The sequence below is a fragment of the Eucyclogobius newberryi genome, unplaced genomic scaffold, assembly GCF_026437365.1.
Source record: "Eucyclogobius newberryi isolate DKJ021-1_F unplaced genomic scaffold, fEucNew1.0.hap1 SCAF_686, whole genome shotgun sequence".
NCBI classification, from domain to species: domain Eukaryota; kingdom Metazoa; phylum Chordata; class Actinopteri; order Gobiiformes; family Gobiidae; genus Eucyclogobius; species Eucyclogobius newberryi.
Window position 1 is genome coordinate 11,797 of NW_027316374.1, and position 12,660 is coordinate 24,456.

At 42.9% G+C, this 12,660-nt stretch overlaps 1 protein-coding gene across 1 annotated transcript; it reads left to right on the forward strand.

Moving 5' to 3' along the window:
- The first annotated feature begins 2,297 nt into the window (after window positions 1-2,297).
- LOC140348421 (guanine nucleotide-binding protein G(I)/G(S)/G(T) subunit beta-3-like) lies at window positions 2,298-10,000 on the forward strand. Its single transcript, XM_072434347.1, has 8 exons — window positions 2,298-2,313; window positions 2,417-2,517; window positions 3,721-3,866; window positions 4,736-4,799; window positions 5,426-5,588; window positions 7,903-7,969; window positions 8,786-8,987; window positions 9,758-10,000. Exons 2-8 carry the CDS (start codon window positions 2,461-2,463, stop codon window positions 9,998-10,000), a joined length of 942 nt encoding a protein of 313 aa, XP_072290448.1. The 5' UTR covers window positions 2,298-2,313; window positions 2,417-2,460.
- The last annotated feature ends 2,660 nt before the right edge of the window (window positions 10,001-12,660 follow it).

Genomic DNA, 12,660 nt, shown 5'->3' on the forward strand with positions numbered 1-12,660 from the left:
CTTCCACTGTTGTCATGTCTTCCATTGTTGTCACGTCTTCCACAGTTGTCACGTCTCCCACTGTTGTCACGTCTTCCACTGTTGTCACGTCTTCCATTGTTGTCACGTCTTCCACTGTTGTCACGTCTTCCACTGTTGTCACGTCTTCCATTGTTGTCACGTCTTCCACTGTTGTCACGTCTTCCACTGTTGTCACGTCTCCCACAGTTGTCACGTCTCCCACTGTTGTCACGTCTTCCACTGTTGTCACGTCTTCCACTCTTGTCACGTCTTCCACTGTTGTCACGTCTTCCATTGTTGTCACGTCTTCCACTGTTGTCACGTCTTCCACTGTTGTCACGTCTCCCACAGTTGTCACGTCTTCCACAGTTGTCACGTCTTCCATTGTTGTCATGTCTTCCACAGTTGTCATGTCTTCCACAGTTGTCATGTCTTGCACTGTTGTCATGTCTTCCACTGTTGTCATGTCTTCCACTGTTGTCATGTCTTCCACAGTTGTCATGTCTTCTACTATTGTCACGTCTTCTACTATTGTCACGTCTTCTACTATTGTCATGTCTTGTCATGTATTGTCATGTCTTCCACAGTTGTCATGTTTTCTACTATTATTGTGTCTTCCACAGTTGTCATGTCTTCTACAGTTGTCACGTCTTCCACAGTTGTCATGTTTTCTACTATTATTGTGTCTTCCACAGTTGTCATGTCTTCCACTGTTGTCATGTCTTCCACAGTTGTCATGTCTTCCACTGTTGTCATGTCTTGCACAGTTGTCATGTCTTGCACTGTTGTCATGTCTTCCACAGTTGTCATGTCTTTTCATGTATTGTCATGTCTTCCACAGTTGTCACGTCTTCTACAGTTGTCATGTCTTGCACAGTTGTTATGTCTTGCACTGTTGTCATGTCTTGCACTGTTGTCATGTCTTCCACAGTTGTCATGTCTTTTCATGTATTGTCATGTCTTCCACAGTTGTCACGTCTTCTACAGTTGTCATGTCTTCCACAGTTGTCGTGTCTTCCACTGTTGTCACGTCTTCCACTGTTGTCACGTCTTCCATTGTTGTCACGTCTTCCACTGTTGTCACGTCTTCCATTGTTGTCACGTCTTCCACTGTTGTCACGTCTTCCATTGTTGTCACGTCTTCCACTGTTGTCACGTCTTCCACTGTTGTCACGTCTTCCATTGTTGTCACGTCTTCCATTGTTGTCACGTCTTCCACTGTTGTCACGTCTTCCACTGTTGTCACGTCTCCCACAGTTGTCACGTCTCCCACTGTTGTCACGTCTTCCACTGTTGTCACGTCTTCCACTCTTGTCACGTCTTCCACTGTTGTCACGTCTTCCATTGTTGTCACGTCTTCCACTGTTGTCACGTCTTCCACTGTTGTCACGTCTCCCACAGTTGTCACGTCTTCCACAGTTGTCACGTCTTCCATTGTTGTCATGTCTTCCACAGTTGTCATGTCTTCCACTGTTGTCATGTCTTCCACTGTTGTCATGTCTTCCACAGTTGTCATGTCTTCTACTATTGTCACGTCTTCTACTATTGTCACGTCTTCTACTATTGTCATGTCTTGTCATGTATTGTCATGTCTTCCACAGTTGTCATGTTTTCTACTATTATTGTGTCTTCCACAGTTGTCATGTCTTCTACAGTTGTCACGTCTTCCACAGTTGTCATGTTTTCTACTATTATTGTGTCTTCCACAGTTGTCATGTCTTCCACTGTTGTCATGTCTTCCACAGTTGTCATGTCTTCCACTGTTGTCATGTCTTGCACAGTTGTCATGTCTTGCACTGTTGTCATGTCTTCCACAGTTGTCATGTCTTTTCATGTATTGTCATGTCTTCCACAGTTGTCACGTCTTCTACAGTTGTCATTCTTGCACTGTTGTCATGTCTTGCACTGTTGTCATGTCTTGCATTGTTGTCATGTCTTCCACAGTTGTCATGTCTTTTCATGTATTGTCATGTCTTCCACAGTTGTCACGTCTTCTACAGTTGTCATGTCTTCCACAGTTGTCGTGTCTTCCACTGTTGTCACGTCTTCCACTGTTGCCGTGTCTTGCTCGGCGGGGACAGGGCGTCGGTGATGACTTAAGCGACAGGCCCTGCAGGTTTGTGTGTACCTTCAGGGCCGGGATGTGTGTCAGATCCTCTACAGAACAAACACACGGCTCATGTCAAAGTGAACGTTCATTTGACTGGGCATGTGCGCCGCGGCTTTCTGTGCGTCCCGAGAACTTTGCAAATTAGATCAGGAGAGAGACTTTGACTTGCAAAAGAGCACTTGCCTTGGAGTTCGGAGCGCACGGTAGGAGCGGTGCCGCCGGACGGCTCAAAGGGGGGAATATGACGAGCGGTTATTCCATCTACGGCTTGTAATACTTATTCTTTTTATGCATTTTTCGTTTTAGCATTTCTGTCGACGAGTTGGTGACAGCGTTTAGAAGTCGCCGCCATGGGAGAAATGGAGGATTTGAGGAAAGAGGCGGAGAGTCTGAAGGACCAGATCACTGTGAGTACATTTCACACGCTGCAAAACGGCTAAAGTCACTCGGTAAACATATATAACCGAAGTATTGCGATTATGTTTGTGATTTATGTTTTTTAAAATCCCGATTCGGTTCACACTGCACATTTAAAAACACATTCAGGAGCTTTAACGTTTGAGAAAAGCTGGAAAAATGATACAAGGCATTTCAGGACATGTTTGTAGAGGTTTAAACTACTTAAACAGGTTTTATACATGATACGACCCACATTTTAGTGTTACAATTATTGCGAGCATAACTATAGTATTGACACACAACAAAACAAACAAAAGTGAAGTTACAATGCCAATAGTGTGACCAGCTTTATGAAATTGAACTTTCTGAATGCAAAAGCAAAGTGTAGGTGCACTTTTTGGGGTCCAGATCGAATAGAAATGACATAATTTTGCTTCTTAAAATAGACACGATTATTATTTTTTATTTCTTACAATGTCCTGTACCTGAATAACCACGATTATCGATTAACCGAATCATCTCGATGTCCCTGGACCCAAAGACGTCACAGGGATGTGAAATTATCTGCAGAGAACATTGTATTATCTAAATAACTGCAGCCTTAGCCAATTACGACAATTATTTAAGCTGTATTTTTGTGTGTTTTTTTTAGATAAATCTTGCAGCGCTCTATTATCAGTTTACCTTGTGATTATGTGCAGATAAGTGTCTCTCTTACTGATAACGTATTACTTATTTTGATCCATTTTTAAAGATTGAAATGGCATATTCAAGTAAAAAAATTTGAACGCATGACTTAAATTAGACCTTACACTAAAGCAGTATTTCAAATTTATTTTCCTGTTACATTTGCTCAGTCACTTTTATTTGTTTTTAGAATGCGACTATGTTCCTGTTTCATTATAAAACATTACATACAGATGAAGTCAGATTGGATTTACTTTATTAGCTGTAACTAACGATTATTTCAGCAGTCGACACATCAAACCATTATTTCTATTGTACATCGACGTGTTTTAAAGATATTATCAACCAAATAAATGTGGAAAAATGCTGACTGAAGGCTTCTAGATGGATATTATTTATGAATAAAGTGTATTAATGATGAAGATCTAGCCTGTATAATTCAGATAATGACTATAATCGACCAGTATCTCGCCCTCCATCGCACGGTGTCAAATCAAACCTGCAATGCCTCTTCTGTCCTGCAGGCGGCCCGTAAGTCGTTTCAGGACACCACGCTCCAGGAGGCGTGCGCTTCGACCTCGGTGGTGGGGCGTGTCCAGCTGAAGACCAGAAAAACACTGAGGGGGCATCTGGCCAAGATCTACGCCATGCACTGGGGCACGGACTCCACGTAATCCCACTTTCTTTAAACATGTTATATAATACCTAATACGTCCGGTTTGAATAGAGATATGCAAAATATGACTTGCAATGACTTGAAGTAGAACTAAGTAACATTTTGGCCTTATTAAAAGTCTTTGTAAGTCCCTGTGATGGTGAAATATGTATTTTTGGGGAGTTTGAAGTGTCCGTCGTCGCCCCCCCCGCTGTTTCTAGGCAGAACACCATCGACCCAAAGACAACTCTCCTGAGAAACCCTGGCTCTTTTTTAAAATATTTGGCAATGTGAAATGTTTATGAATTATACTGACTTATAATGACAAACAAAGAAAGAAAAAATATGGTTTGGTCAGAGGCAGGTTATCAAAGTAAATATTTGTGCAAATTAAACTGTAGAAATCCAATATACATGATTGGAAAAACAAAACACTCCCATTTTTGTTTGTTTAGTTTTTTCTTTGAAGCCGGAGCGTCGAGGGAAAAGGGACGAGACTCAAATTATGGAAGTTAAACTACATTTACGAACAAGATTATTATTAGTATCGTTTTATTACATTTTTGACTAGTTCTGTCGGGAAAACATGGGGTTTGGACTTTTGAGTAATAAATTGGGCTATTTTCTTGTGTTAAATGGTCCTGATTAAAAGTCTATATTGTTTATGTTCACGAAATCAATACAAAAAATAAAATTTGTTGAAAAAAAGAGATTGAAAATGTAGTTTGACATTGGAATGAATGAATCTGACAGGGAAGTAAGTGGAAACAAATATCTGAGCGCTTTGGCAGATTTAAGTATTATAATGTATGTTTAAAAGTAATTTGAACTTATTGTACTTTCTGTGATTTGCAACTTTACAAAGTGTGTTTTTCCGCTTCCAGACTCTGTGTCAGCGCCTCACAAGATGGAAAACTTATCGTGTGGGACACAATCACCACCAACAAGGTAAATGTGAACAATGTGAACAATGACTCAAGTCAAAGCAAATGTCGTGTCACCTTTTACAATTACATCATTTCATATTGATCCAAAACAAATACGTGTGGAATTTACTTTTTACAGAAGTACAGATACAGTAGCAGAAAAAAAAATGTAACATTTCAAACCATAAGAAAAATAACATTTCAAACCATAAGAAACGTACTTAAAATAAAAAATGTGGAGTAGAAAGTACAGATTCCTGCTCTAATGTAGAGAAATAAAAGTACAAAAGTTTCCACTGGAAAAACAACTTAAAGGTTGAATGGACGATTTTTTTACCCAAATCTGAGTCTCATTTCCTCGTGGCGTGGACTGCCGATTAGTCCTGCCACGTATCAATCATAAAACGCACCTATCGCTCACCTGCAGCCGGTTCCACGTGTCTAAGCGCATGGATCTATCATAATATAGTTCCCTCAGTGTACGGGACAAAATGAAGACAGAGAAAGACAGTTCGAGCTGACGCAGAAGAAGACGGAAATCTACGGGAGACGAGAAATGCGATGCGATCCTTCGCGCACGTGTGTGTTGTATCAGTCCTATCGTTGTATTAGCTTCATTGTTTATTAAAGTACAGTTGTTGTTTTTAGGTGAACGCGATCCCGCTGAAGTCCTCGTGGGTCATGACCTGTGCCTATGCGCCCTCGGGGAACCTCGTGGCCTGTGGAGGTCTGGACAACATGTGCTCCATCTACAACCTCAAAGGGAAGGACGGCAACGTGAAGGTGATGAGGGAGCTGGCGGCGCACAACGGTGAGTCACGGGACAACCACACAACCGCACAACCAACCAAACAACCACACAACCGCACAACCGCACAACCGCACAACCGCACAACCGCACAACCGCACAACCGCACAACCAAACAACCGCACAACCGCACAACCGCACAACCGCACAACCGCACAAACAACCAAACAACCGCACAACCGCACAACCGCACAACCGCACAACCGCACAACCGCACAACCGCACAACAGCACAACAGCACAACCGCACAACCGCACAACAGCACAACAGCACAACCGCACAACCGCACAACCGCACAACAGCACAACCACACAACCATACAACCACACAACCACCAAAGTACTTTACATTTGTTTTTTTGTTACTATTGATTGAATTTTGCTTCTAAATATGTCACAATTATTACTTTGTAGTTCTTACGATTATATTGTGCCATGAATGATCACGATTGTCGATTAAGCCAATAATCTTGACGTCTCTATTTGGCAGTTTTAGCTCCAGAGTTTAGTTTTCAAATGTTAGACTGCACAAAAACAAGTGTAAAATAAGTAATAAGTAAAGTAAGTAAAATGTGCTTCACACCCGTATACGCACAACAGCACACTCACAGGACTAAAGTGGCATTAAACCTGGACTAAACCAGGACTAGACCAGGACTAGACCAGGACTAGACCAGGACTAGACCAGGACTAAACCAGGACTAGATCAGGACTAGACCAGGACTAAACCAGGACTAGAACAGGACTAGAACAGGACTAGACCAGGACTAGAACAGGATTAGACCAGGACTAGACCAGGACTAGAACAGGACTAGAACAGGACTAGACCAGGACTAGACCAGGACTAAACCAGGACTAGACCAGGACTAGACCAGGACTAGAACAGGACTAGAACAGGACTAGAACAGGACTAGAACAGGACTAGACCAGGACTAAACCAGGACTAGACCAGGACTAAACCAGGACTAGACCAGGACTAGAACAGGACTAGAACAGGACTAGAACAGGACTAGACCAGGACTAGACCAGGACTAAACCAGGACTAAACCAGGACTAGACCAGGACCAAACCAGGACTAAACCAGGACTAGAACAGGACTAAACCAGGACTCGGCGTAAATGTCTCGTTTCTCGATGTAAATGTCTCGTTTCTTGGTGTGAATGTCTCGTTTCTCGGCGTAAATGTCTCGTTTCTCAGTGTAAATGTCTCGTTTATCGGCGTAAATGTCTCGTTTCTCGGTGTAACTGTCTCGTTTCTCGGCGTAAATGTCTTGTTTCTCTGCGTAAATGTCTCGTTTCTCGGTGTAAATGTCTCGTTTATTGGCGTAAATGTCTCGTTTCTCGGTGTAAATGTCTTGTTTCTCTGTGTAAATGTCTCGTTTCTCGGTGTAAATGTCTTGTTTCTCGGCGTAAATGTCTTGTTTCTCTGTGTAAATGTCTCGTTTCTCGGTGTAAATGTCTTGTTTCTCGGCGTAAATGTCTTGTTTCTCGGTGTAAATGTCTTGTTTCTCGGTGTAAATGTCTCGTTTATCGGCGTAAATGTCTCGTTTCTCTATGTAAATGTCTCGTTTCTCGGCGTAAATGTCTTGTTTCTCTGTGTAAATGTCTCGTTTCTCGGTGTAAATGTCTCATTTCTCGGCGTAAATGTCTCGTTTCTCTGTGTAAATGTCTCGTTTCTCTGTGTAAATGTCTCGTTTCTCGGTGTAAATGTCTCATTTCTCGGCGTAAATGTCTCGTTTCTCTGTGTAAATGTCTCGTTTCTCTGTGTAAATGTCTTGTTTCTCGGTGTAAATGTCTCATTTCTCGGCGTAAATGTCTTGTTTCTCTGTGTAAATGTCTTGTTTCTCGGTGTAAATGTCTCGTTTCTCTGTGTAAATGTCTCATTTCTTGGCGTAAATGTCTCGTTTCTCTGTGTAAATGTCTCGTTTCTCTGTGTAAATGTCTCGTTTCTCGGCGTAAATGTCTCGTTTCTCGGCGTAAATGTCTCGTTTCTCTGTGTAAATGTCTCGTTTCTCTGTGTAAATGTCTCGTTTCTCAGTGTAAATGTCTCGTTTCTCGGCGTAAATGTCTCGTTTCTCGGCGTAAATGTCTCGTTTCTCGGCGTAACTGTCTCGTTTCTCGGTGTAACTGTCTCGTTTCTCGGTGTAACTGTCTCGTTTCTCGGTGTAACTGTCTCGTTTCTCGGTGTAACTGTCTCGTTTCTCGGTGTAACTGTCTCGTTTCTCGGTGTAACTGTCTCGTTTCTCGGTGTAACTGTCTCGTTTCTCGGCGTAAATGTCTCGTTTCTCGCTGTAACTGTCTCGTTTCTCTGTGCTGCAGGTTACCTCTCCTGCTGTCGGTTTCTGAGCGACACCGAGATCCTCACCAGCTCTGGAGACTGCACCATGTAACAAGACCATTTATACAACTATATTATGTTTATTGACAACACTACATTACCGTGAGGTGGAACTAACTATTATTTTAGTCGTCAGCCATTATTTTCTCGATTATTCCACTAGCCAAACCATTTTTTGAAACATTTTAAGTTTATTATCAACAAGATAAAGGGAGAAATATTGCCACTGGAAGCTTCTAGAAAGAGAAAAGTTACAAATCAAGTGTATTATTGATGTTTTGGTTTAATAATTCCACTGTCTTTCTTCTGCATTGACCAGATAACAATTGTTTTCTATAGACAACTAGCCTCAATTAGTTGATTAATTATTCAAATTTCAAACACATAATGTAAATCCATGTTTCCTCCTTCGCACTGTGACTCAGGAAATCCACACGGCCCCATAAAAAAACTGAAACGAGTTCTAAAAAGAGCTGTTTAAAGGTGCTTTGTGTAACTTTTGCTTCTTCTTTCTGCGGAGCTGCCAGTGCCTCGTCTGGAATGTTCCACACTGAGGCATTAAACAAATCCGTCACGCAAATGTTCAATTACAGTGTCTTTATTGCAAAAACACAACCTTTAAACACGTGCGTTCTTACAGATCTGAACTCCGTCGCGTTTAGTACCGTTCTGTGAAACATCCGAGGCGCCGCAGTAACATCTCCATGGAGACGTTAGCCAGAAAAGTGACATAGTGCACCTTTAAATGCATTCACTGGATCATTAACTGGAGTCTCTAGTCTTGACTCGTTCAGATGCACCCGACGAGCATAAAAAACACAGATCTGGCTCGTTCCTTCTGACCCGAACCCTCTCTGACCTCAGCATGCTCTGGGACATCGAGACGGGGACCATAAAGACCACGTTCGCCGGTCACCAGGGCGACTGCATGTCACTGGGCGTGTCCCCGGACTTCAAGTTCTTCATCTCCGGGGCCTGCGACTTCACGGCCAAACTGTGGGACATCCGAGAGGCGCAGTGCAGGCAGACGTTCTCCGGGCACGAGAGCGACATCAACGCCATCGGGGTGAGTCCACTCCACACGGGACGGAATGACTTTAAATACTCGTGTAACGTGCGGTCAGGGGCAGAGGTTGGACTCTGTGAGAGGAAACTGTGCAACGAGACACTGATTAAAAGTCTGTCTTGTTTATGGTCATGAAATTGATGCTTACGTCAGTTTTGTTTCGTTTTTGCAAAGAAAAAGTCAAATTTAATCGAAAACCGTGATCAAACAATATGAGGAAAACTCTTTTTGTTTGGCCCAGTCCACAACTTTTTGTTTGTTTTTATTAGTTTACTGCATTTATTTATGAAATGTCACGTTATTTATGATTTATGTTTCATTCTAATCCTTTTTCAAACAAGATAATTGGTCAAAATTGTGTTATTTTTTACTTGAAGTGAGAAACAAATGATTAATTTCAGTCAAGTTGAATTTAAATTGAAATCCAACCTGTGGCCTGGGGGCAAATGCGGCCCTCAGACTCATTTTTCTCGGCCCTCAGGTTTCCGGGTGAATCAAAGAAGTATTTTATCATTTAACCTCTTCTACAACGATAACGTCAAAACAAAAGAAAACTGAATTCTATCAACTGTTTTTCCACTCATCCAGGTTGTTTCTTCACTTACTCTGGTACGTCACTCCTTTAAAACAAACCCTATAAACGCATTAACTAAAGAAACAACTTGGATGAGTGATGAAAAGTATTCGCTCTAAAGACATTTGTCCAGTGAAATATTCTTCAAAACTAACGAGGGTAAAAACGCAGCGTGACTCTGGCCTTTCTCTCCCAGTTCTTTCCAAACGGGAACGCGGTGATCACGGGCTCGGACGACGCCACGTGCAAACTGTACGACCTGCGCGCCGACCAGGAGCTCATCACGTACCAGGACTCCAGCATCATGTGCGGCGTCACCTCTCTGGCGCCCTCTCTGTCCGGGAGGCTCATCCTGGCCGGATACGACGACTTCAACGTCAACATCTGGGACTCGCTCAAGGCCGAGAGAGTGGGTGAGTACGACGGGGAGACGCACTAAAGCAGGGAGTACTTCACATCCGGATATAGATCTATATATAAGTACAAGGGGTATTTACTGGAAAGACATACAAACAAATTTACCGACACGTCAGTGCTGAACCAGGATTTAGGCCAGAATTAAACCAGGACTAAACCAGGTCTAAACCAGGACTAAAACAGGTCTAAACCAGGACTAAAACAGGTCTAAACCAGGACTAAACCAGGACTAAACCAGGAATAAACCAGGTCTAAACCAGGACTAAAACAGGTCTAAACCAGGACTAAACCGGGTCTTAAACCAGAAGGGCCAAAAATGAACCAACCAGGATTAAACCAGGATTAAACCAGGTCTAAACCAGGTCTAAACCAGGTCTAAACCAGGACTAAACCAGGACTAAACCAGGTCTAAACCAGGTCTAAACCAGGTCTAAACCAGGACTAAACCAGGACTAAACCAGGACTAAACCAGGTCTAAACCAGGTCTAAACCAGGTCTAAACCAGGACTAAACCAGGACTAAACCAGGTCTAAACCAGGTCTAAACCAGGTCTAAACCAGGACTAAACCAGGACTAAACCAGGTCTAAACCAGGTCTAAACCAGTTCTTAAACCAGAAGGGCCAAAAATGAACCAACCAGGACTAAACCAGGACTAAACCAGGACTAAACCAGGACTAAACCAGGACTAAACCAGGTCTAAACCAGGATTAAACCAGGACTGGACTAGTACCAGCCGGGTCTGAACCAGGTTCATGTCAGAGTTAAACCAGGACTAAACCAGTAAAACAATCTTGTGTAGAAAAATACTAAAAGTCCTTTATTAAAGGTGCCATAACATGCTTTTTTTCACGTTTCGTAGTCTATCCTAAGTGTATAATTGATAATAATAAGGGTTGTGCAACACCCTTAACATAAGAGTTAAGAAATAACTATTATGTTAAGGGTGTTGCACAACCCTTGGACAAACCTTGGACCCCCTCACCAAACCTTGGACCCCCTCACCAACCCGGAAATGCAAACGGCTTAGTTTGATATTCGCCCCCACCCTTGTGAAGAGCGATCTGGCTCCCCCGCCCAACCCGTGACGTAGTCTCAGAGCGCGTGTGTGCCCCGCCCACCCCGTGACGTAGTCTCAGAGTGAGGGGGGATAATGACGCGTGCTTGCCCTTATGGCGCAGCCTTGCCCCACCGCCCGTCAGTTTGGAGATTAGAGGAAAGGAGATAGTCTGTAATATAGCTAAACACTGCGGGAATCAATCAAAAAAACACTCTGGACATTTATGAAGCACAAATAGCAATGTAAGAAGGTTAAAAGCTCTGAAAAGTCGATTTTGCATGTTATGGGACCTTTAATACATGGATAAGCTGAATTATCATGAAACAAGTTAAAATAGGTTAAATAAAGATAGAAGCAATTCAATCCAACCAAAACAACGGGCTGGATATTACATTTGTGCTGTGGACGTTTTCTAAAACTAAACCAAGAGGTGGTGGAGTCGACCTATAACCAGAGGGTTGGCGGTTTGTCATGGAATTAGACATACACCGATGCTATTCCTTAACACACAGAGAACACAATTCAACTTAGAATATGAAACGACACAGGAATATCAGACATTTGTGTAGCATGCATGGGAAAAACGCCGGACGGGTTCACGCAGGCTGCTGTAAGCAGTCTGTGTGACCCTCCTGCGTCTCACGCCGTTTTTTCTCATGCTGGTTGGTTTTATTAGATATTCTGGAATAGGTGGGTCACATTTATCATTGGTCAGCTTCACATCAAGGCACTTGTCTTTTACAACAGTTGGTATTTTTCCTAGAGATAAAGCCCTCAAGGGAGGGGTGTAACTCCCCCCTGGGGTGTTACCCCCCTTGGTCAATGTTCTTGCTCCATCTTTACGACCCCTTCACAAACAAATGCTGTCACACACCCGTTTTTCTCTTAGACTAATGATGCAGATAATATATCACTATTATGCAGATAAAATACATCACAGAAATATAATCATATATTCACATTTTATCACACGGTTCAATCCCAGCTTCAACAAGTGCAGACTGTTGAGTCAGGAGCTTGGGATTGTGGGAAAAGAGATCTCTATTACCCAGATCTCGGAGCAGGGAGAGTCCATTCTCATTGAGACAAAACTGAATAGGGAGTGTCTGCAGTGCCGCGGCCGAAACTGCCATGTTACTTTTGTGCCGGCCGCGCGCTGCGGCTCCTGAAACTGCGCCGCTATTTGACCGCGTTTTAGCGCCGTTTTAGACCGCGCCGGTTTAAGGTTAGGGTTAGGGTTAAGGTTAAGGTTAAGGTTAAGGTTAGGGTTAGGGTTAGGGTTAAGGTTAGGGTTAGGGTTAGGGTTAGGGTTAGGGTTAGGGTTAGGGTACGGTTAGGGTTAGGGTTAGGGTTAGGGTTAGGGTTAGGGTTAGGGTTAAGGTTAAGGTTAAGGTTAGGGTTAGGGTTAGGGTTAAGGTTAGGGTTAGGGTTAGGGTTAAGGTTAAGGTTAAGGTTAAGGTTAGGGTTAGGGTTAGGGTTAAGGTTAGGGTTAAGGTTAAGGTTAAGGTTAGGGTTAAGGTTAAGGTTAAGGTTAAGGTTAAGGTTAAGGTTAGGGTTAGGGTTAGGGTTAGGGTACGGTTAGGGTTAGGGTTAGGGTTAGGGTTAGGGTTAAGGTTAAGGTTAA